A 26,023-nucleotide genomic window follows, 5' to 3' on the forward strand; every position below is an offset into this window, starting at 1 on the left:
GAGGCTGTGCATTGTCTAGACCAGAAGACTTCTCCCTCCCTGCAGGAGATCAGTGAAGCAGATGTGATGCCACAACAGTCCAGTTGTTTCATGATTTGTATTCATGAGACTAACATTTTAGATTTAGTAATTATTCGAATGTTGGCTTTCCAGCTGATAAGATGGGATTTCAACTCATACCTGCAGACCATTAGTCTGACCGTCTGGATGGCTGGTTGAGTCACAGAACCATTACACTATAATCTTCACTGATATGAGCCACAGTAGCAATTTGTTGGGACCACAACTGTTTACAATTTACATAGAATTGGAGACCAAGTGTATTATGTCAAAGTTTGCAGATGACACTAGGATGACTGGTAGAGCAAAGTGTGCAGAGGACACGAAAGTCTGCAGAGGGATGTTGATGGATTAAGCGAATGAGCAAGGGTTTGGCAGATGGAGTACAATGTTGGTAAATGTGAGGTAGGAATAACAGCAAAATGGAATATTATATGAATGGTGAAAGATTACAGGAAACTGATGTACACAGGGAGCTGGATGTCCTTCTGCATGAATCACAAAAAGTTGGTTGCACGTGCAGCAGCTAATTAAGAAGGCAAATGGAATATTGTCCTCCATTGCTAGAGGGACGGAGTTTAAAAACAAGGAGGTTATGTTGCAGTTGTATAGGGTACTGGAGAGGTCACACCTGGAGTACTGCGTGCAGTTTTGGTCCCCTTACTTGAGAAAGGGTGTACTGGCACTGGAGGGGGTGCAGAGGAGATTCACTAGCTTGATCCCAGAGTTGAGGGGAGACTGAATAGACTGGGATTATGTTCTTTGGACTTTAGAAGAATGTGGATTGGGGTTGTGGACCTTATAGAAACATGTAAAATTATGAAGGGAATAGATAAGATAAAAACAAAGGAGTTCTTTCCACTGACAGATGAAACTAGAACTCGAAGGCATAGCCTCCAAATAACGGGGAGCAGATTTAGGACGGAGTTGAGGAGGAACTTCTTCACCCAAAGGGTTGTGAATCTGTGCAATTCCCTGCCCAGTGAAGCAGTTGACGCTCCCTCATTGAATGTTTTTAAGGCAAAGGTCGATGTTAGAACAGTAAAGGAATTAAGGGTTATGGTGAGTGGGTGGGTAAGTGGAGCCGAGTCCACAAATGGATTTTATTGAATGGTGGAGCAGGCTCGATGGAGCAGATGGCCTTCTGTTCCTGTTCCTTATGTTCTTAAGTTGTGTTTGTAAGCCACCTCAATCAGAGCAAAATGTCTCAATGCTCTTCGTACGAATGTCAGATGAGATGAGGGCTCTTCTTGCCTTACAGTCAGGCTTCGTGGGATCACTTAGGCCCATTGAGCTACATAGCAACTGAGAAACTAGATCCTGGCATAAATCTCGTCCAGTGTCAATAACTGAGCCCTTCACAAGCTACGTTCTTTTGGGAAGGAATCACAAACTCTTCAATGGAGACCTGTGGAAGACAATCTACCAGAGCAAGTTTAGAGGTTGATCAGTTTCTTTGGGGAGCTGAGTGACACATGGATGACTAATCTAGAAACAATATGCACCAACTTCACATGTACAGAAAATAACAGAGAGCTAGAACAATCTGCAGACAGGTAAAAGCCAAGTACTGCAGATGCTGGAGAACTAAAATAATACACAGAGAATACTGGAGAAACTCAGCAGTTCTGGCAGAATGTATGAGTAGAGAAACAGAGTTAACATTTTAAGTCTAACATGACTCTCCTTTGGACCAGCAGATGGGAATCTGACTTTAATAATTCCATCAAATTACTAAATAATGTACTGATTATCTCCTTACATAGAATATAGGAGAACAATTCCATTAAATTACTAAATAATGTACTATTTATCTCCTTATACACAGTGTAAGAGAACAATTTCCGATGTTCACAATATATTGTTGAATTTTAAGTAATATGATCTTATTCAAAGAGTATTATAAAAAACACTCAATAGATATTAGTAAATATAAGCATTGTGTGCATTTTTTAATGAGAATTATAATGCATCAATATATACACTTGACCATATTCTATAGCAATTAATGCAGATTATTCAATGCAACTAGTAGAGATTGGATAGACAGTATCCACCTGATAGATTATATAATGGTATATTTTGTACTTATGGAAAGTTGAAGTAAATCTTTGGCAAAGAGTACATAACTATTCACACGGGGCCCTGTTCTTTGTAGGTAAGAGGTGTTTTTTCTACTTTGCACCTTTGCAAACGCAGCCAATCTCAGCTGCATTATCTTTGACAATGCCCTGACCAATCAGAGAGTCTACCTGCGTGGTCTGAGTTTTTACGTGGAGGTGCCAGTATTGGACTGGGGTGGTCAAAGTCAGAAGTCACACGACGCCAGGTTATAGTCAAACAGGTTTATCTGAAATCACAAGCTTTTGGAGCGCTGCTCCTTTGTCAGCACTTCACCTGATGAAGGGACAATGCTCCAAAAGCTTGTGATTTCAAATAAACCTGTTGGACTGTAACCTGGTGTCATGTGACTTGATCTGAATCAATCAGCTAAGATTGATGGTTAACAGTCCCTGCTGTATTTCCAATGTCAACCATAGTCCAATCAATCAGTCCCCTTTTCATGCTATATAAATTGTTGTTCCCTTTCTAAGTTTAGTTTGATGCAGCCCAGTCCCGATGAAAATAGGGCAAAAAAGTTTGACTTTATATCTCTTTTTAACATTAATTCCTGTACTTTAAACTTCTCATTGGCTCACACGGATCCCTGTTTCCTGTCCATTGGGAACTGTTAAAATTAATCCAAGTGCACCCAAGTCGTCCAAGTACTCTTCACTTACCTCTGATCATTGAGAAAATAATGTTTAAAAAATCGATATTCCAAACATATGACCAGGTTTATCTGAACCCAGTTTATCCATTCACTTTGCAAAGGCACTTTAACTTGTTGACATGTCTGTGATATCAGCCAGGTCTTTTCTTTCCTCTTGCAGTTGATGGACCTCCAATGTACCCATCGCGCTTCACCTATCTCCCACCAAAGTATCCGGATAAAATGATATTTGATGAAGTAAGTACCATCCAGATACGATGGGGTCTCTCCATGTTTGGAATTAGATGCAGCACACTTAAACAAACAGAAAGTACTGGGGAAACTCAGCAGGTCTGGTAGGATCTGTGGAGGGAAATGGAGTTAACATTTCAAGTCTAATGTGACTCTTCTTTGGTTGTTCTGAAGCATTTTTGGTTTAGATGTCTAGCATCCACAGTATTTTGCTTTTATTTTACTTACCTGCTTATCCTGCCTACTGTTCCTCCCCCTGGTGTTTCCCTCTTGGGTTGGTGGGATTGGAATCTCTTTCTTAACCATTGTCTCTCAATGCCACCTCCCACCAGCCCACTCTCAAAAAGTCTTCTTGGAAATCCCCTTTGGTTGTGCTTTTTGCCACTTCCTTGATTATTCATTCCATCTTGCTGCTCCATGTGGCTCAGTGGTCAGCACTGCTGCCTCTCAGCACCAGGGACTTGGGTTCGATTCCAGCCTCGAGCGACTGTCCGTGTGGTTAAAAACAAGGACTGCAGATGCTGGAAACCAGATTCTGGATTAGAGTGGTGCTGGAAAAGCACAGCAGTTCAGGCAGCATACCGAGGAGCAGGAAAATCGACGTTTCGGGCAAAAGCCCTTCATCAGGGATGTGTGGAGTTTGCACATTCTCCCTGTGTCTGCGTGGGTTTCCTCTGGGTGCTCCAGTTTCCTCCCACAAGCCAAAGATGTGCAGGTCAGGTGAATTGGCCATGCTAAATTGCCCATAGTGTTAGGCGCATTAGTCAGTGATATATTTAGGGTAGGGGAATGGGTCTGGGTGGGTTACTCTTCAGAGCATCAGTGTGGACTTGTTGGGCCGAAGGGCCTGTTTCCATATTGTAGGGAATCTAATCATGTCAGTCTCTCTGTTAGTGAAGCATTTTTGGGGCATGTAGACAACATGTGAGTGCAACCATGGATGTTTCCCATTCACTGGCAATGTTGACTGGTTGACCAACATTGACTGATTATGTTACATGTTCCATTTCCTTGCTGTAGCCTCTGTGTTCCCATGAACGTCAAACCAGTTAGCTGCAATGATTAGGAGTGTCACGCTTATTGGTGCCAATAGTGTACGTTCAGTTCTTGCACTGGCCATGTTAGTTCTTGGATGAAGCTTCTCCTTCTTGCCCACTCTGTGATTACATGGCGTTGTTGACAATCTTCAGACATGGAGGGTGCTGCTATGAGGGTGTTCTTTCCAAGTTCAGGTTAACCTTTAGAATGGCGGAGCAGGTTCAAGGGGCAGAATGGCCTCCTCCTGTTCTTATTTTTTATGGTCTTAAGGTCTTACTGCCCATAAATCATTTCTCCCTGGACCAATGGATTCATTAAGTGCTGAAATAAATCATTAATATTATACTAATACATCAGAGAAATACAATTATTGGACAGTAACCGGAAAATATAATCCAGACAATCTCTGGCTCTGTTTCTCCTCTTTCTTTCTCTTGGCCTTTTCGTTTCACCCTTCTTTCCAACTATTTCCGATTAAAGTTTGAAATTGTTCCTTGTTGGAGCTGCCTCCTGCTGCTCCATTTGGAGGTAAGACATTTAGAAAATCTGAATTTCCTTTTGTGGAAACCTATCTGTAAAAGGTGGGCCATGTGGGGCTGTAGCTTTGTAAGGTTTTAGCCCGTGCAATGCATAAAGAAAGCTCACATTTTTTTGTTTCCTATTTTTTGCAGGTTTTCCTCATAAACCTCAAACGACGGCCAGAAAGACGGAAGAGAATGCTTCAGGCATTGTATGAACAGGAGATTGACTGCAAAGTAGTAGATGCTGTGGATGGGAGGTCAGTTGGCTTTATTGGGGACATAAGAGTATTATCAACTCAGCAAATCAATAGACAGTGTACAAGTGGATTACATGGAGGAGGTGATGGAATGTCAGTGGCCTAGTAATCTAGAGCCCAGGTTCATGGTCTGTGGGCATAGACTCAAATCCCAATATTGGCACTTTGTGTCTTTTTGTATTCAGTAAAATCTGGAGTTAAAAGCCAGTCTAACGGTGACCATATATTGATCGTCATACAAAACTATCTGGTCCATGAGTCTCCTTGAGGGAAGGAAATCAGCAATCCTCACCTGGTCTGGGCTACACGTGACTCCAGACCCACAGCAATGTGTCTGACTCTTCACTACCCTCTGAAATGGGCTAGAGAGCCAGTCAGTTCAAAGTCAACTCAAGTCGGGGGCAACACACTCTGGCCTTGCCAATGTTACCCACTGAGAATAGAGAGAAGGGTAATATTCCAAGGTCGCAATCTGCGTGCTGTGGGGATTCGGAGGAAGATCTAAATCATGGAGTGTTATTCACTGACTAGCAGAGAGTTTTCAGTGCCCCGTCTAAAGTTTCCTCCAAACTTATACAATCAGAAAATGAAGATTTTCTACTGAAATAACTGCACAGAGGCTGGAATCCCATCACCAAGTCACCCTTTATTTACATGTGCACAGAGCCAGTCCCTAGAGTGAGGGGATTCTCTGAATCTCCTGTCAGCCAGGACCTCTTAGTCAATGACATCCGCTTGGCCCTCGTTCATATCACTACAGCTACTCATTTATCTTACTGCTGTTTTATGAGATCTTCCTGTGAGCTGCGTTTTCCCACATTTCAACAGTGTAAATGCACAAATGTAAATCACTGTCTAAGGGATATAATGCGCCTAATTTTAAATCCCTCACCTGCGTAGAGTTCAACCTGAGCCTGAGGTATGGATGCGAGTTCCTTCATGTGTGATTGATTTATGCAGGCCCTGATGGAGCAAGGTTTGATTTTTAGATCTCTGTTGAGTCATTATTTAGGTCCAGTAGCCTGGAGACTCACCTCCATGAAGCTAGACCCTTGGTGATTATTCCCAGTGAAGTGCTGTGATCTCTGTTAGTGTGTAGATTCAGACCTGGGGTCTACCTCAGCTGGGACGGGAATTGATTCCCGTGCTGCAGGTCTTAGTCTGATGCACACTCTAGCCATCGGACCCCCCCCCCCTCTGAGAGTGTAAAAACTTCAAGGATAGTTTCTGCTTTGGCTACACAGTTGGGCATAGGCTTTGGGCAAGGACACTTTGGGTTTTCAAAACATCTTCCAGGCATAGACGAAGGGCACAAGAAAATAAGCAGAATTTCAAGAAGAAATGCCTCTTCTGGTTAGAAGTTGAAGTAAAACTAACTCTTTTCCCTACAGAGTTAAACATAGACAATAGAAGCAGGATCAGGCCATTGGGCTGTTTTAACCGCTCCACCATTCAATATGATTGTGGCTGATCTACCAACTCAGTCCCCTGTGCCTGCTTCCTCCACATACCCTTTCATCCCTTTAGCCCTAAGAATTCTATCTTAACGCCTTCTTGAAAACAAGCAATGTTTTGGCCTCAGTTGCTTTCTTTGGCAGGGGATTCCACCAGCTCCCAACTCTCTGGGTGAAGACATTTCTAAGAAGAATCCTATTGTACTGGAAGCTATTTCTCTCCCCACAGACGTTGCCAGACCTGCTGAGTTTCTCCATCATTCTCTGGTTTTATTTCACCCCCTGAATCTCTGCTGAATCTCTCGCTTGATGTCCTCTACACCCTGCCCAGCACTAACCCTTTTAATCTACTTGGTCCTTAATCAAGTGCCCAGATAAAATATAAAACCAAGGGTTTGGCGTGGGCTGAATGTATCTGTGATCCCACTGTGCCCACGCTGAGGATGGTAATGAATGAAATCTGCAGCTAATTGGGAAAATGTGGCTGCAACTTTTAACAAGTTGCCAAATGAAAACTGAGCCAGTTGGGGATTTAAAAGAAGCCTGCTGAATTTTCTGTGGCTCAACAAGTAATATGTTTGTTTCATTTATTTGATATTACTAAAGACAGATAATGGGTAATGAATGTGTTGTGCAGAGAGTAAATTTCAGTTAACACGATGAAGCAATGAAGTTTGATTCGATTTGTTTTGTTCTGCCAATTCTCTCACCGCCTTAGCAGGAGACACAGACTGAATGCAGGGGTAATGTTGACAAAAATGCCAGGCACAGAAGTGATTGCTCCTTGGCCAGCTTTTCCACTGTGGGGAGCATCACAACCTTGCCAGATTCTGTCCTCACTGGATGCAGGAACACACGTGCAATTCTCAATCACTACTGGATAATTGGAAACATAACTCTTCACTGATTATTACCATATTTCTAGCCCAGGGACCATTGAGTTCAGCTGTAATGCTGAAGGTTTTGTTTTATGCGTCCACGGGATGGGTCACTGGTCGGACCAACATTGATTCAAGATTAGAGTGGTGCTGGAAAAGCACAGCAGTTCAGGCAGCATCTGAGGAGCAGGAAAATCGATGTTTCAGGCAAAAGCCCTTCATCAGGAATAGGACCAACATTGATTGCCCATCTCTAATTGTAAGTTTAAAGAAAGAGTGAGTTCCAGGGTCACTTACAAGGAGAGACTCCTGTCTTCCTGAACTCTGCTGTTCATTGAGCTTCATCAGTGAGTGAAAAGCACAGACTGTCTTTTCCAATTAATATGGTCCGAGGCCCCTTTGACCATCAAGGGTACACTTCGAAATCTTCTCATCTAAAACGTTTCTCTCTGTTATTCCACTTTGGATTTTAGTTTTGGTCATCATTGAATAGATGAAAGGCAGTCATGGAGCAATTTTTGGTCCCTCAGCGAATTGAGGGATACAGAGAGAGCCAGGAAGGTGCAGTTGAGGTGGAAGTTCAGCCAGGATTGCTCTGAATGGTGGAGCAGGCTAAAAGGGGCCAAATGGTGTATTCGATTTCTTATGTTTGTATGCTCCTCTCTCCAAACAGTTTACAGCTCAGCAAAGTGACCAATCTCCTGTTGCAAGCTGAGACAGTAACTGTAGACTGCCTGCAGTTGGTTTATTACACAGATCTCAGAAACGCAGTATATCTTTAAGATAGATGGGAACAATTATGACAATGAAATGCTGCCGTCTAAGAAGTTTCCATCTTACTCTTAGTACATTCAGTCAGTGCTTAGTCTGTTAATGAGCAGACAGCTAGTCAGTCATCCACATAATGTGGCAGTCATTGAAGTGAATGTAGTACCCACACTATACTATATATGTAAGTGTGAGATGAATGAATAAACGAACTAGCTTTATTGTCTCTCAGTGAGTACAGTGAAAAGTTTATACGTCACCACTTACAGTGCCCTGTTAGGTACAAAGGTACCTAGGTACAGCTGCTTTAGTTACAAGATCTTAGAAAATGGAGAAATAAAAATCCAGAACAGTGGTCTTCCAACTCAGACCATGCTGGCACCTAGCCTCCATCCTGCACCAGGCCCAGCCTCTAGTCCGCACTCAGCCTGGCTCCAGTCCGCACCAGGCCCTCGCTGTAGTCTGCATCAGGCCCCGCCTCCAGTCCACACTGGGCCCAGCCTCTAGTCTGCATCAGGCCCGGCCTCCAGTCCACATTGGGCCCGCCTCCAGTCCGCCTCAGGCCCCGCCTCCAGTCCACATCGTGCCCGCCTCCAGTCCACACTGGGCCCGGCCTCCAGTCTGCATCAGGCCGGGCCTCCAGTCCGCACTGTGCCTCAACTCCAGTCCACACCGTGCCCTGGCCTCCAGTCCGCAATATGCTCAGGCCTCTAGTCTGCACCGGGCCCAGCCTCTAGTCCGCACCGGGCCCGGCCTCTAGTCCGCACCGGGCCCGGCCTCTAGTCCGCACCGGGCCCGGCCTCTAGTCCGCACCGGGCCCGGCCTCTAGTCCGCACCGTGCCCCAATTCCAGTCCGCACTGGGCCCCGACTCCGGTCCACACCGGGCCCAGCCTCTAGTCCGTACTGTGCCTCGGCCTCCAGTCCACACCGGGCCCCAGCTCCAGTCCACATTGTGCCCCGACTCTAGTACACACCGTGCCCCAACTCCAGTACACACCGTGCCCCAGCTCCCATTCACATCCGACCCTGGCTCCAGTTCACACGCAGCTTGGCTCCAGTACACACCAGGCCCCGGCCATGGTAGCATAAGTTGTATAAAGCTAGCTGCAGTGCCTCTTTCTCTGTACCGGGACAGGTGCATGAACATAGTGCAGACCAGGGGATGAGCATACCGGGAAAATAAAGGCTTGCATTTATATAGCCTCCTGTGTGATCTCAGGGAGCTCCCAAATATCTTCAATTTTGTTTTTGAGGAGTTATTGCTGGTAATGTTTCACAAGGGCACTTAATGTTGCGCACAGCAAGAAGCCCATAAATGTTAGTGATATGAATGATCGATTAATCTGGTGTGGGGTTGACGGTTGTGTTTTGACCAGAGCGTTGTGAGAACTTGCCATTCTGCTTTACAGGGTAACGGGGATCTTTAATCTGACAGAGAGAGTCAGCTTAGCATTGCATCCAAAAGGGAGCAGTTTCAGCAATAAATTACCAACGTAGACAGTGTAGTCAGAGCCACTGGCTGGATAGGGTTTAAACCCCTTAACTTCTGTCTGGCTAAAAGTTGATAGAGTCACCTCTAAACCATTACTCTCTGTGGGGTTGTGCATACTTCATTTATTTGAGGGCAGATAAGCTATTTTGCTGACGTTCTTGATTTGTTCTCCTCAGTGCTCTGAACAGCAGCACCATTAAATCAATGGGAATTAACATGTTACCAGGATATTATGACCCATTCTCTGGCAGGACTTTAACCAAGGGGGAAGTTGGATGCTTTCTTAGCCACTATTCCATCTGGAAAGAGGTAAGTGTCTTTCCTGTCATTCTCTTTATTTTTTTCTTTAAATTGTTGTGTTTTTGTTCTGAGTTTACAGTCTGGAGTCTTATGACCCAAAGTTAGAGACATGCAAGAGTTAACTTCATTAAATCGGGCAATATATTATCTCTGGAATGTTCTGCTGGTCATGATTATTTACATCTTAAAGTTATAATACCAAGTATATTTATTGGTGGCTTTGGCAGACATTATAATGTATGGAGATTTGACCATGTATGGGTTTCTTCTGGCCTGGAAGTGCTGAGTCATGTGTTAGGCAGTTGTCTTGGTGCTGGTATCCATTTTCTACTTCAATAAAATAACTTCCGAAAAGTGTGGCACTGGAAAAGCACAGCAGGTCCGGCAGCATCTGAGAAGCAGGAGAATCGACGTTTCGGGCATAAGCCCTTCATCAGGAATGTGGAGTGGGTGGGGGTGATAAATAGATGGGGGCGGGATGTGGCTGGGAGAAAGGTAGCTGGAAAGGATGGGTAGATGCAGGTGGGGTTTGATGGTGATAGGTTGGAGCGGAGGGTGGAGCAGATAGGTGGGAAGGAAGATGGACAGGTGGAACAGTTCAAAAGGATGGTGCCGAGTGAGAGGGTTGGATCTGGGATAAGGTTGAGGGAGGGGAGATGAGGAAACTGGTGAGGTCGATGTTGATGACGGGTGGTTGGATGGTCCCAAGGCGGAAGATGAGGCATTCTTCCTCCAGGCTCCATGTGGCAAGGATTTGGCGGTGGATAATAAAATAACTTTGTCATATATGTGCCTGAGCAGTGTGTTTTAGTGAGTGGGGATCATTAAAGACTGGCTCCATCCCTCTGACGATGTGCAGTAGCCCGGGACAACATCTCTGCTTTGATCTTTCTATTGTTCTGAAGATTTGAGGCCTTGAATCCAATTGTATTGGCCGCACCACTTCCCAAGGCTGAGGTTAGCCAGCTTGGCATTGGCCAGAGATTGAGTTTGGCCTACTCTGGCTTTGTGTGACATTTTACTTGGTATGATGCCAGAATCCCACTGAGTCCATCAAGGAGTCCTTCAGTTTTTGCCAACTTATGCCAGGTTCTTCAGGATCGCTATTAACAGGTGTTAGTGTTGGCTCTGGGGCAGTGCAGAGTGGCCCTGAACTGAGTAGGTCATCGCCAACCCTCAGTCTCTGCTGAGTTAGTTGATCCCAATCCATGAGATGTGGTTTCCATTCCCATGCTAGGCCTTGACTTGTATTATTTTGATCTCTGGTGTGTGTGTCAAAACTATCCCCAAATCATGCCTTGAGTTGGATCTTGCCTTCCCTTACAATTCTGACGCACCCCATGAACACTTAGATCACTAATGACCACAGATTCAAGGTCAGGAGGGGAAATCTCAACAGATCATTCCCATCTCAAACCCAGAAGCATTTAATTAAATTGTAGCCCCAGTACTAATGTTGAGACAAACCTATTCAAGGCTACAAATGACCCTGAGATCTTCTCATTGCTAAGAAACAGGCTTCTCAGACCTAGTTTTTGTCAATTAATTAGATCCTTGCTGATTCACACTTCAATTTCTTTATCTGCCTTTGTTTGATAAAACTTAATCTCCTTATTTAATGAAAATATATGCACCTCAGTCTTATAAGCTCCAAGCACTTCAGCATGACAGCTTTTTGATGGAGAGGATTCTAGATTTTTGCTTCATTTTTGTGTGAAAAATGGTTTCTCTTCTGTTTGGTCCAGGTCTTCAATTTGAAGATCATACCCCCATGAATTTCCTGTACAACAGGAAGTAGTTTTCCCCAGTAATTCCGCATGACTACCCAAGCAGCTCCAGCAGAGAATCCTTCAAACCTCTATAACAAGGGCATACAAAACTGGAGGCTGCAACCTGTTCTCATGATTTGACCCACTTTGATATGGCACCATCGTGATGGATCTCCACTGCAAGTCCTTCAAGGCCAATGTTGTTACACTTTGATCACAGGTTGTGGATCGAAACCTGAGCAAGGCCGTGGTGTTTGAGGACGATGTGAGGTTTGAGGCTTACTTCAAGAGGAAGCTGGTGAGACTGCTGAGAGAGATAGAAAATGTCGGATTGAATTGGGACCTGATGTAAGTAATCAGTAGAGATACCCGCATTTAATAAAAATGTTCCATAACCTAAATCAGCATCAATTACCTGGACTAATGTCAATCTCATGGAGACAGGTCGGGGTACCATTTGGGGGCAGCCAGAGAGAGGTGTTTCCTGTTTTATTTTCCTTATTGCCTTGGAATGTTTCAAGGTTTTACCCCTCCTGGGTACTTATACAGCTTTGGATAGTTAAGGGTGAGAGCATGCGATGAGGTGTATAAGGTATTGCACCCATATTAGCTGAGTGAACCATTCAGAATGTCTGTGATTTTGGAATGAATTGTACATTTTTGTCGATGATGTCTGCCTCTGTCTTCCTCAGTGTATCCGTTTCTGTCGTTCATGTGTGTGTCATTTAATTGGCCCCCTCCCACTTCCTTTTATACAAAATATACAACAGAAGGGGATGGAGAAACTCAGTGGGTCTGGGAGCAGCTGTGAAGAAAGAATCAGTGTTCACGTTCTGAGCCCAGTGTACTATCCTTTGGAGTCCATTCTTTTGTCTTTTTCTTTCATCTCTGTGATACACTCTGTCCAGCTCGGTTTGTACACACCGTAGGTGACTGCAAGGCTTCTTGCCAGTTCCACTCCTGTTGTCAGTATCCTGTCACTTTCCAGCAGAGGGGTGACAAAACCTGGATTTATTAAGCACTTATACATCCAAAAACACTTGACAGGAGTGTTTTAGAATCAGAGAGATGTACAACTTGGAAACAGATCCTTCAATCCAACTCGTCCATGCCGACCAAATATCCCAACTTAATCTAGTCCCATTTGCCAGCACCCGGCCCATATCCCTCCAAACCCTTCCTACTCATATACCCATCCAGATGTCTTTTAAATGCTGCAATTGTACCAGCCTCCACCATTTCCTCTGGCAGCTCATTCCATACACACACCACCCTTTGCGTGAACAAATTACCCCTTAGATCCTTTATAAATCTTTGCCCCTCTCACCCTAAACCTATGCCCTCTAGTTCTGGACTCCCCCAGTCTGGGGAAAAAAAACATATCTATTTATCCTATCCATGCCCCTCATGATTTTATAAACCTCTATAAGGTCACCCCTCAGCCTCTGACGCTCCATGGAAAACAGCCTCCAACCCTGGCAACATCCTTGTAAATCTTTATTGAACCCTTTCAAGTTTCACAACATCCTTCCTATAGGAGGGAGACCAGAGTTGCACGCAATTCCAAAAGTGGCCTAACCAATGTCCGCAACATGACCTCTCAACTCCTATACTCAATGCACTGACCAATAAAGGAAAGGATACCAAACGTGTTATGAAAGAAGATTTGACACTGACCCATACATGCAAATGTCAGGGCAGGTGAGCGAGGTTTTCAGGAGAGCACTACAGGAGGAATGATAGGAAAACTGGCAAAGATAGGGAGGGAGTTCCAGCAATGGCTGCCAGTGGCCAGGAGTTGACTTTCCCACTAGCCCCAAAGGTTTCTCACAACATGGGTCCCAGCTGTGTCAGCTGCTTCCTACATCTACCACCACCTGTACCTTATCTCTCTTCCTGTCTTCCAGGTGCTAGTAAAATTCAGTCCATAAAGTACAAAAACCAGGAAGTTATGTTCTATATGAATTTGACCCCAGGTAGAGTATTGTGCCCAAGTTTAGGCACCACGTGGTTGCAAAGACTCCATTTGCTGAATGGAGGAAAGAGATTTATTAAAATGAGTTGACAGTGTGGCGCTGGAAAAGCACAGCAGGTCAGGCAGCATCCAAGGAGCAGGAAAATTGGTATTTCGGGCCAGAGCTCTTCATCAGGAATTCCTGATGAAGGGCTCCGGCCCGAAACACCGATTCTCCTGCTCCTCGGATGCTGCCTGACCTGCTGTGCTTTTCCAGCACCACACTCTCGACTCTGACCTCCAGCATCTGCAGACCTCACCGTCTCCTAATTTTACTAAAATGGGTCCAGGCGTGAGTTCACTCCATAGTTACATAGACTGGAGAAACTGGGATTATTCTCCTTTGAATTAAAAGGTAAATGATTGAGATGTTTTTAAAATCACAAATAGCTAAAATAAATAAAGATAAACTTTCTCCTATGGTTGAAGGATCGATTCCTGAGGGTCCAGATAAAGGAGATTGACAAATTAACTAGATGCAAAATGGAATGGAAGTTTTAGCATGAGGGGTGTCATAGTTTGCTTAGGATTCGAAACACTGTGCCTGATAGATTCAACAGTAGCCTTCAAAAGGAAACTGATTAAACTATAGAAAGAAAAAAACTTTGCAAGGCTACAGAGAAAGAGCAGGAATGTGGAACTAGCTAGATTGTTTAAAAAAAACAGTATAGACTTGATGGGCTGTTTGGTCTGCATTTGTGTTATGCTGTTCAGTGTTTGTAAGGCTATGCATGAGTCACCCAGCAACTAACTGACTCAGATCTGTTACTTCAATAACAGTGTATGAGCCAGGCCTTCCTTACTCTTCATATCTCTGGATGACCTCAGCCATGTATTTATGACTGCAACCTCAGTATGGGGGAGAAAGTTTCCTCAGAATGTTTTAAGGAAGGGCAAGTATTAAGTATTGGAGAAAATAAATTGTTTTTCATTTTCCAGCTACCTTGGTCGGAAACAAGTAAATCCCAAACAAGAGGAGGCTTCAGCAAATGTTCAGAATTTAGTGGTCGCTGAGTACTCATACTGGACTCTGGCGTATGCCATTTCGCAGCAGGGAGCAAAGAAATTGATCGACTCTGATCCATTGAAAAAGATACTTCCTGTGGATGAGTTCTTGCCCATCATGTATGACAAGCACACAAAGTGAGTCCATCTCTGTTTTAAATTGCTATAACTCAAGAAAGGACTTACAGAATCAAATATTTCATTCAAGTGCAACATGCACTGATATTCAGGATCCCACGTCAAAGTGTCCAAAAACCTGTCTGTGGCTGTCAAGCAGACTGTGAAATGGGACACACACCTGTTGTGACAATGAGCACTTCTCAGGCCATCAATGTAGCACTAATGCAGTAAAGCAAGTCCTCAGGTCCAGTCCGTTGCGCTGCTGAACCAAGCGAATTCTGTGCAGTTGGGACTCGGTAAAGCCTGAGAGAATTTCAGTTGCTCAGTGTGGCAAGGATTCAGGAAAGTCCTGGGGTGTGCGTGATTAATAGTTCATAAAGCAGAGCGTGGGAGTTGAAAGCCCTCAAGCAATATTTGCTTTGTGCGACCGAGCCAGATGAGAGCTGAGCAATCAAATCCATGGACAGTCCTGGCTTGGTGAACCTTACCATTTGAGGGAAGGGATTGGAGTGCAATTTCCAAGAATCCAGGGAAGAGTAGTCCCAGAGAAGCTATGTGAACAATAGTATTTGAGCATTTGTTGAGGCTGTTCATGATGACATGATGTTGAGAGACTATAAAGGCCACACCATTGCAAGTGAAGTTTTAGTGAGATTTGGTGACCCACAGTGTCACTAGCATGAGGTGAAGGCAGTGGTGGGGGTCATGGTGAGTGGGGGGGGGGGAGGGGAGGGGGGGAGGGGGGATAGTTATAGACTGTTGAGAAAACTGAGGATCTGTTTGATCACATTTGCTCGTTGATGTGTTCTTTGGGGTTTTTGACTCATTTATCTATTGTCCATGTTTGCCTCATCTCATGTTGGGCTGTTAGAATATAAGAGTCGAAAAGTGTGGCACTGGAAAAGCACAGCAGGTCAGGCAGCATCAGATATCACCTGACCTTGTGTGCTTTCCCAGCACCACACCTTTTGACTTTGATCTCTGCAGGTTTCACTTTCCTCTGATGGAATATAAGCCATATTTAATGTTGCAGCATCTAAACCATTTTTTGTCTATAATCTTTGCATGTTCAAATTTAATTTTTAGTAAACTCGTGATTTTTTTTAGTGTTGAAAAAAGAAATCTTGATAAATTTGTCACACTAAACTGACTGAAGTCCATAACTGTTATAATTCGTGGTATTATCACCTTGGTTACATCTGAAATTTGCAATGATCAGTGAAGGAGTGGGGCTATAAAGTTCTGATGCATCCCTCCAACCTCAATCATAATGTTACTATGGGGATTCTTAATTTCAATAAAGTAACAATGCATTGAAGAACTTGTGAGGCAGTACGTAGTTTCTGCACCTCTGAGTCAGAAACTATTGAGTTTGTGTCATCCTCTGGGACTTAACAACTACAGAACACGCATTCTTAATGCTGTCAGGCAGGTTGATTATCAACCTGAAAATCCTTCCGTTATACCTATAGCTGGCAATAAGAGCAGGGAAGCTATGTGCTAACTGCAGAGCAACAGCCTCCTGAGATTAAACCACTTGATGTGCAGGCTCTCGCCACAGGTTCCTTGACAGGCAGACTTCGCATTTCAAGATAAATCTGGAGAGAGAGAGAGAGAGCGAATGAAGCAACAAGGAAAATTTTATCACCTAATGTAAAGTTGGTGCTCAAAAGGACCAAGTAAAGGGAATTCAGAGGAGCAGTGATCTGGGTGGTGTCAATAAAATTAAGATTTGGAGGTGCCAGTGTTGGACTGGAATGTACAAAGTTAAAAATCACAGAACACCAGGCTATAGTCCAACAGGTTTATTTGGAAGCACCAGCTTCATCAGGTGGTTGTGAAAGAGCAGTGCTCCCAAAGTTAGCACTTCCAAATAAACCTGTTGGACTATAACCTGGTGATGTGGGATTTTTAACTTAATAAAATTAAGGGACATGAAAAGAAGCAATGAACTCAGACTAGAAGTGGGAGAAAGATTCCTTATCAGACAATCAGCTTCCTCTTACAATGGTTACAGAAGTTAGAGATAGCTGCTAAAAGGGACTTTAAGCAGAGACTAATTTCTCTTCTCAGTGCTGTTATCTTTGCCAGCCACTGGTTATTACTCCCAGGTTCTCTGGAGTAGCAGGCTTATCTAAACTCTGTCTATAGCCGGAATGAAATGTGTTGAACGCGAGGAAATGATGTTGAGTTTACAAAAAGCACAGGCCTGGTCTTACTTTTGAATTTTCAGCAGTATGATAATGATCACCACTAGCACAACAGCCAGACCACAGCCACACCTTGAACAGAGGAAAATGTCCCAAGGACATCAGCAGGAAGGGCAGGGCTTAAGGGAAGTGGCTGAAGGAAGGGGGTGAAGGGGTAGGTTTTGAGGAGGCATTCAGAATCTGGCGTATGTTCAGGAAGAGGGAGTCCCACAGAGAATGAATGTATTATGGTGGTGGAAAGCTCTGCCCTTGTTATAGTGAAAGAAGAGAGGGAATATGACAGACCAGATGGGGTAAGAGCACAGTGACTGCTGGACTGGGGGAAATAAGTTGGGAGACCAGTTTGAAAGAAGCTATGAAGGTAACATTCGTCAGGGGCTTTGGATGACTTTTAAGCAGTCAAAATGATGGTAAGCATAGCATAGGGACTGGAACTTGTGTCAGCTGGAATGTAGAGCGTCAGACAATTAAAAAAGACCATTTTTGGAATGGACAGAGCCATGCAACAGAGTTTCCATGATAGTGGAGTGGATGTTGTTATCATGGAGCTGAAAATTGATGGCGTTGATGATGAACAGAAGAGTGAACTTGAAAGCAAAACTCAAAAACAGAAAGAAAATACATTGAGCTGTGCACCTTCGGATTCATCCTGACCAGAGTAAAATCTGGTACCAATTTGCAAACTTATCACTGAGAGCCACACTGTCTGGTGGAAGAAAATTGTGGTCCATTGATGTTAGGTATCTGTGGAGCTGAAAGTAGTGAGGCACTGTTAAATGTTCAAGGTATTTTCACATGAGTGTACCATTTACAACTCCACAATGCTGAAACTATCCCTCCCCACATGCAGCAAGACCTGGATCACATCCAGGCTTGGGCTATTAAGTGGCAAGTAACATTTGTGCCACCCAAATACCAGGCAACGGTCATTCCCAATAAGACGGAATCTAACCATCTTCCCTTGACATTCAACAGCATTGCCACCGCTGAATCCTCCACCAGCCATAACCTGGGGGTTACCATTGACCGAAAACTGAACTGGACCAGTCATACAAATACTGTGGCTACAAGAGCAGGTCAGAGGCTGGGATCATGTGGCGAGTAACTCACCTCCTAACTCCCCAGAACTGTCCACCCTCAAAGCCACAGGTCAGGAGTGTCATGGAATACATTTGTCCCTCATTTAAATACCTAATGTGTTCCTGAAAAGTGGCGTGCGAAACAACCTAAACCTAAATCCCATTAAAAAGCATGTAATAAGTGTGGGCTGTGTTTCTGGCTTGGAATTTTTACATTAAAAACCTACTGGCTGCCATGATTCTAATTGGCCCAAAGATCTTCTAACTATGGTAATTTATATATTCTTATTAACATTAATTCTGCTATTAACTAATAGTATATTTTTAACTTACTTGCTGTCTCCAGCCTCCGGGTCACTACTTCCATTCCTACTCACCACTAAGCTGGTGGGAAGCAGTGAGAGTTTAAGGGATGGAAGTGATGTGCAGGAGGGAGGGGTGATGGAAGGGACACATGGGAGGAACACTTTGTTTTAAAATGCGATTGAGCATATTGGGTAACCTTGTGCAAACAAAAATGAACACAGCACTATTCAAAGAATCTGATAAAAGCATTCTAAACACCACGCTGATACAGATTCATACCATACTTTAAATAGGATTACTTGTAATCTCCACCTCTCTGGCTGAGTGCAGCTTCAACAATATGAGCGGCACAGTAGCTCAGTGGTTAGCACTGCTGCCTCACAGCACCAGGGACCCTGGTTTGATGCTAGCCTCAGGTGACTGTGCGGAGTTTGCACGTTCTCCCCATGTCTGTGTGGGTTTCCTCCCACAGTCCAAACTTGAGCAGGTTAGGTGACTTGGCCATGTTAAATTGCATTTGTCAGGGGTAAATGTAGAATAGGGAAATAGATGTGAGTGGGCTACTCTTTGGAGGGTCAGTATGGACTTGCTGGGCTGAAGGGCCTGTTTCCACACTGTAGGGATTCTAAATATCAGGCTTAACACTATCAAGGACAAAGCATCACATTTATCGCTTTAAACATTCACTCTCTCAATCATTGACACTCAATAACAGCAGTGCATACCACCTACAAAATGCACTGCAGAACTTCACCAAGGCTCCTCAGACAGCGCCTTCCAAAACCACAATCTCTACCATCGAGAAGGACAAGGGCAGCAGATACAGGGGAACACCACTTATTTGCATATTCACCTGTCCTGAGCTGCAACCATATCACCGTTCCTTCACTGTAGATGGCTCAACAATTCTGGGGCTTCTTCCCCAACAGCAACACCAACCTCCATGAACATCAGCATTGCAAGAAGGGCCTTCGCCACCTCCTTCTCAAGGGTAACATGGGATAGGCAATAAATGCTGGCTCAGCCATTGATTCTGACATGCTGAGATCAATTTAAAACAGTTGTAAACCACTTAGAGCAGTAAGTGAAACGGGACAACATGATTATTGCTTCTGATAGTGATTTTTTGTTACAACACATGGTTACAACGTCTGGTTATTTGAGCAGCAATGACCAGGAATTTAAGAATGTGATAAATTTGTAAGCACCTTGGTGAGAGACATAAGGAGTGATGAAGAGTGGAGAGTTCAAACAGGGAGCGAGCTCTGTTCTGAGGAAAAATTCTACTGGATTGAAAACATTAACTCTGTTTCTTTCTCCATGGATGCTGCCAGACTTCTCCAGGATTCTGCATTTGTTTCGGATTTCCAGTATCTGCAGTATGTTGCTTTTATTTTTGCAATTGATCTGGACATGAGAGAAACAGCAAGCTACAGCCTTGCACTGAACTGGTCACTAGGAGTGGAATGGTCCTGCTGCTATTGTTTATTCCAGTACCCTAAGTCTGTCAGCTATTAAGAATCTGATAAAAGCATTCTAAACACTATGCTGATGCAGAAGGCCCAAAAGAGACGTAGGAGGAAAGGAATCTGGACTAACCACAGTCATTATTGCTAGCATTCGTCAGAATGTCCTGAAAACTGATGTCAGTGTAGAAACTGAAGCAATAAATTACACGTTGTTGTTGAAGTACAGGAATTCGTCAGGGAAGGAAAATCTCTCAAGCCTTTTGTGAGATAATCTTCTTTCCATTCTGGTCAAGTTGATTTGGCTGTGGTTGAGATCACAAACTACAACAGGTAGCAGGTACAGCTGGGTCTGAGGAAATGTCGCCCAGTTGAATGTGCTAAGACTATAAGAAATAGGACCAGGAGTAGGCTGTTTGGCCCTCAGTAACTCTGCCATTCAATAAGGTCATGTCTGATCCAACATGCCTCCCATCTGCGGTCTTCCATTTCCCTGTAATCCTTGATTCCCTGACTACTCAAAAATCTGTCAATCTTCAGCCTTAAATGTACACAATGATTCTGCCCCACCGCTCTCTGTGGCAAGGAATCCTAAAGATTTACAAATCTCCAAGAGAAGAAATTCCCCCTTATCTCGGTCTTAAATTGGCACCCCTTTATTCTAAGACTGTGCTCTCCAGTGTTGTTATATAGATGTCAGTCATGCCTCAGTGGGGGAGCAGTGTTGTTCTGAACGAAATGGTTGTGGGGTCAAGTCAGCTACGAGAGGCCTGAACACATAGTCCAGGCTGCAGTACCGAGGGAGGGCTGCACTATTGAAGGTGCCTATTTTTCAGATGGAACGTTAAACTCAGGCCCTGTCTGCCATTGTAGGTGGACAAAAGATCTGATGGCAGAATCTGTGAAAGAGCAGAGCAGTATTTTTAGCCAACGTTTATCCCCAAGCCAACATCACTTTCTAAAAAAAAATCTAGACAATCCGGTCGTTTTATCTCATTGCTGTGTTTTTTCCTACATACCATTCCACAATAGCATTTTGATTTGTTCACTCCAAATGTAAATAGAAGGACTTTGTCAAAGACATTGATCTTTAACCAGGCTGCTACAACTAGCAATCCTACTCACGTTCAAATGCATTATTAATAATGGATTTTCAGCTACAACAACAACTTGCATTCATATAGTGCCTTTAATTAAATTTGCCAAAGTGTTTTGCAGCCCAACCGAGGAAAAGAACAGTCAACCTTGTGAATGACGCACTGATTTTGTCTACCTCCAAATGGAGCTCCGATCCATCCAATGCATTCATTTCCAAATACTCCAGACCTCGTCCCTCTGAGTGGGATGACAATTTTAGACACAGTGCCTCATGAGGAAATATTAGAGCAGTCGGCCAAGAGCTTGATCAAAGCGTTAAGCTCTTTGGGGTATCTTATGTGAGGGAACAATGGAAGGGTGTTTTATGGGGCGAATTCCAGAGCTTACATCTTTAAAGGCCTAAGCATGAATGACTGAATGATTATTCAGAAGTTAGAATTAGAGAAGCACAGATACCTCAGAGGGATGTAGTGTTAATGTGAAGAGAAAAGGCACATGTGTCTTCTCCAAAGTTTGACTAACACCTGTGAAGAAGGGCCCTTAAAGTACAGCAATTCCCACTTCAACAGAGTCCCCCAATGAAGGATAGCTCTCTGTAAGTATGTTGATTATGCCCCGACACCTGGTCCGAAAGCAGCAAAACCTGTACAAACTTGCCAAAACATCTATCTCATGGGATGTTCACAGATCAGTCTTGAAATAGTTTGGTCTGTTATGACATCTGCAGTTGGCCAGCAAGACTTGTATTGTCCTCAGGGAAGGCACTACAGAAACAGATAATTGGCTGAGTGGCTTGATCCATGTTCATAAAATCCTTTTGGCACCGGGGGGAAATTTTATGACTACTCCATGTCTGTCATTCCTGGAGCATGGGCGGTGCACTGACTGCTACGCAGTTTCACATGAAAATGGCTGTCTTGAAAACAGGATTATCTCTTGGGAGTTCTGAAGAAGGGTCACTGGACCTGAGACGTTAACTCTGCTTTCTCTCTCCACTGATGCTGCAAGAATTGCTGAGTTTCTTCAGCAAAATCTGTTTCTGTTTTGTATCTTGGCATCGGTTTCACTTCATCATTACATCGAACATTGTGCCCACTGAGTTGGCTGGGGCTGACAGAAATGTGCCTGTTGGATTGGGGTGTTGTGAGTGGCAACACCCCTCAGAGTGGTACCCAGTCAATCTGACATTACTTCTGCCAAATTTGACTAATGCCAGGCACCCACTAGAGTTGCAGAGTCACACAACATGGAAACAGACCCTTTAGTCTAATTTGTCCATGCCAACCAAGTTTCCCAAACTAAACTAGTACCACTTGCCTGTGTTTGGCCCATATCCCTCTAAACCTTTACCATTCATGTACCTGTCCAAATGTCTTTTAAATGTTGTAACTGTACCTATATCTATCAGTTCTTCTGGTGGCTCATTCTGCACATGAACCACCTCTGTGTTTGCAAAATGTTGCCCCTTGGATCACTTTTAAATCTTTCTCCTCTCACCTTCAAAATATCCTGAATACTTTTGAACTCCCTCACCCTAGGGAAAGGTCCAATGCTATTCACCTTATCCATGCCACTTATGATTTTATAAACCTCTATAAGGTCACCCCCCACCCTCCTAAGCTCCAGTGAAAAAGTCCCAGCCTCTCCCTGTAACGCAATCCCTCCAGTCCCGGCAACATCCTGAGAAACCTTTTCTCCAATTTAATAATAATCTGCAGGGCAACCAGAACTGTAAATAGTACTCCAAACGTGGCCTCACCAATGTCCTGTACAACCTCAGCATGATGTTTCGACTTGTGTACTCAAAGGCCTGAGCAATGAAGGTAAGCCTGCTAAATGCCTTCTTAACTATCTGCAGTGCAACTTTCAAAGAGTTACGTGCGTGAGCCCCCCGTGGTCTTGTTCACGGGCCCAGCGTGCCTGCCTGCTGTACTGTTGGAGTATTAACTTACCTTTCACCAAGCCCAGGAGGACCTCTTGTAAGAGTCACCAGTATTGGCCAGGCACGATTGGAACCCATATCCCCAACGTGCAAGCCAGTGGTCCTAGGGATTATTAATCTAGTGACATTGCCACCATGCTACTGCTCTCCTCAACATCCACCTGCCCAGAATTGTTACAGCACAGAAGGAAGCCATTTGGCCCATTTTGTGTCTGCACCAATTTAATTACCTAATGCCAATCTCCTGCCTTTTAAGTGCCTATCCAAATAATCATCCAGCGTTCTTCTGAATGCTTCAATTGAACTTTTTTTTTTGCGGAGGGGGATTAAAAAAGAACTTATTAGTTGCTTAATTCCACCTGCTAAAGCAAACAGTGGTCACAAATGCCAGCTTTCATCTCGTTTTGGCTGATGCTTGTGAGATTCCTGCTGCCCAGTATGGCTACATCAGAGAGTTGCACTCAATTACCTCTCCAGCATGACTTGGCCCAACCCTCCAGACAAATGGTCACATCCAGACTTTATGAATTTTCTCTTACTGAGTTTTTCTTGGCAGGGAGCTCAAATTACAGCTTTTCTTTGAAAAATACAACTGCCCAGAAAGTCAACTTTTAAAATTCTGTACAAGCCCATCAGCACGTTAGCAACGGTCAGGACGGCAGTGGACCACATGTTCTTTTAAAGCTTGCAGAGTAGAAGGATTGTGACAATGCTCTGCCAATTGAAAGGTGTGCAGCAAAGCAGATATTCTCCAGAGCAGGCTCTTCTGCTCTTTGATCTGTGTTTTAAACTTCTCTGTTTGGCCCAGAACTGTTTCCAAACCCTCAGGAGAAGAATCTGTGATATTAGATGAATGCATAAGATTCCACTTTTGACCCTAGCGAGATGTCTTGTCCAATATTGCTGATGGACAGTTTTCTGGCAAAAAAAGTGAAGACTGCACACGCTGGAGATCAGAGCCAAAAGGTGTGGTGTTGGAAAAGCACAGCCGGGTCAGGCAGCATCCGAGGGGCAGGAGAGTCAACATTTTGAGCGTATGCGTTTCATCAGGATTCCTGCTGGAAACGTCGATTCTCCTGCTCCTCAGATGCTGCCTGACCCGGCTGTGCTTTTCCAGCACCACACTTTTCGACACAGATATCTGGCAAAGACAACAGTGTCTTCTGTTGCAGTGCATGATGATGGCCATGCAGTAAATCAATGTCTTGGGGGTGGGGTAGCTTCACAAACTGTAATTTTTGCTGATGACTGCAGAGACGCCAATCCATGAGGGACAGGATCTGCCACTTATGAAGTAGTTATCAGGTATCATTGTGTGTGGATGTTTTTGGTGTTGGCATCGATTGGCAACCCTCGATAGCTACTGATCATTATAGTTATCATTAGTGTGTCCACTGATCGTTAGGGTGATCATTAATATGTTCATTGATCATCAGTGTGTTCACCGATCATTATGGTGATCATTCTGGTGTTCACCGATCACCATGGTGATACGCCGTTGGTCCTGTATTGTCAGTGGTTCCCTGGTACCTGGGGTTTTCGGGTCCCTCCGGCATTCTTGGAGTAGACCTTTGGGCATCGACTGGTCTTCTGGTTGTAGCTAACTCACCATGAAGAAAATCCTTGGGTGTCTGCCCATCCTCCATCCTGTGAAGATGCCCATGTTTGGATGCAACTGAGCCTTTTGTTTCAACCTCATGGAATTTCCACCCAATCTCACCGGATCCGTGACTTTATAAAAAGTTGCTGTCAGTTCTTCGCTGTACTTTGCTGTTGACGTTTCTCCAGAGTCGTGGATACTTCCAGCTCAGAAAGAGTTTGTTGATCCATTGTACCATGTTGTTCCCATGAAAGAAGTCACCTTTAGTCCCATGTAATGTCCCAACATCATCAACATATTTACCTGTCCATATCCCTCCTTAAAATATTCTTGATTTTCCAGTGTGTACTTGTAATGGCAAGGTGTGTCAACTTTTGCTGCTCTAATTCCATCCATTAGTGGAGTCTGCTTCATGATTCATTGTGATCATCTCTGATCTGATCATCCTAAATTCTACATTCCTGCCTTTACCCAGTACCCTTGATTACCTCACTGATTAAAAATCTATTTCAGCCTTTAATATTCTTAATGACCCGGTCCCTACAGGACTCTGCAGTAAGGAATTCCACTGATTCACTGCGAGAGGAAATTCCTCCTCATTATGTTTCAGACTGGGTGACTCTTTACTCTAAGATCTTGCCCTCTGGTCCTAGATTCTCCCACAAGGGGAAATAACATCACCATATCTATCCTGTCAAGTCCCTAAGAGTCTTGTGTCAATGGTATCCTAGTTAAAACTCTCACAACCCTGGTTGTAGTCCAACAGGTTTATTTGGAAGTGCTTCCTGTTGGTCTATAGCCTGGTGTTGTGTGGTTTTTAACTTTGGGCTTTTGCCCAAATCGTCGATTCTCCTGCTCCTCGGATGCTGCCTGACCGGCTGTGCTTTTCCAGCACCACAATCTCGACTCTGATCTCCAGCATCTGCAGTCCTCACTTTCTCCTGATTTTTAACTTTGTCCACCCCAGTCCAAAACTGGCACCTTCACATTATGGTATCCTAGTTTATGTTTCCCAGCTCAACCATTTTTACTGCAGAGAACTCTTATCAAAGACGTGATGATTGGACAGTTTGGTCCAATTATCCCCATCCCCAAAAATGCCACATCTGGCCTGGACTGTCAATGCTAGCAATTGAGGGAAAGACCATGAAGAATGGCCACTTGAGTAAGATACTAGTGAGAGAGAGAGAGACCACTGCAGAAGCAGCTTGACTACCCCACCCCTCCATCACCACAACATGGACCTCTGCTGAAGGTGTTGAGGTGTGTGGAACTTTTGGTGGCCTGGTCTTCACAGGAGTGAGCAGCTCAAGCCTGAAACAAGGACAGATATGAATTCTGCTTCACTCTCGGCAGATGCTGCCTCATTGGCTGAGTTTCCCCAGCAGTTTCTGTGTCAGCTCAGGCCTCAGCTGCTCCTGTTGGTTCAGATATTCTGCTTGTTTGTTTGTTTCACAGCTCTTTGAGGGGGGAAAACAATTGATATTTGTTAAGTGCAAACAAACGTCTCCCCTTGCGTGCGATTCAGAACGATGCAGATCGGGTGGCAGGAGCCAATGTCGAGCCAATGCAAAACGGCACAAAAATCCTGCACGCCCCCAATAGCAGCACAAAACAACATGAAGTCAGTACACGCGATGC

At 44.2% G+C, this 26,023-nt stretch overlaps 1 protein-coding gene across 2 annotated transcripts in view; it reads left to right on the top strand.

Moving 5' to 3' along the window:
- Positions 1–26,023, top strand: part of cercam (cerebral endothelial cell adhesion molecule) — a 192,559-nt gene that overhangs the window by 137,718 nt on the left and 28,818 nt on the right. Inside the window, exons 7-12 of one of the 2 annotated variants that reach the window (XM_043720437.2) lie at positions 2,994–3,070; positions 4,774–4,880; positions 9,650–9,782; positions 11,763–11,890; positions 14,496–14,699; positions 17,867–17,967. In XM_043720437.2, the coding sequence (XP_043576372.2) occupies positions 2,994–3,070; positions 4,774–4,880; positions 9,650–9,782; positions 11,763–11,890; positions 14,496–14,699; positions 17,867–17,967 (750 nt within the window). The remainder of the gene's footprint in view (positions 1–2,993; positions 3,071–4,773; positions 4,881–9,649; positions 9,783–11,762; positions 11,891–14,495; positions 14,700–17,866; positions 17,968–26,023) is intronic. The other variant, XM_043720436.2, reaches the window with a different exon arrangement.

The sequence above is a fragment of the Chiloscyllium plagiosum genome, unplaced genomic scaffold, assembly GCF_037043375.1.
Source record: "Chiloscyllium plagiosum isolate Xiang-an unplaced genomic scaffold, Cpla_swu_hap1 HiC_scaffold_21, whole genome shotgun sequence".
In the NCBI taxonomy this organism is placed as follows: Eukaryota; Metazoa; Chordata; class Chondrichthyes; order Orectolobiformes; family Hemiscylliidae; genus Chiloscyllium; species Chiloscyllium plagiosum.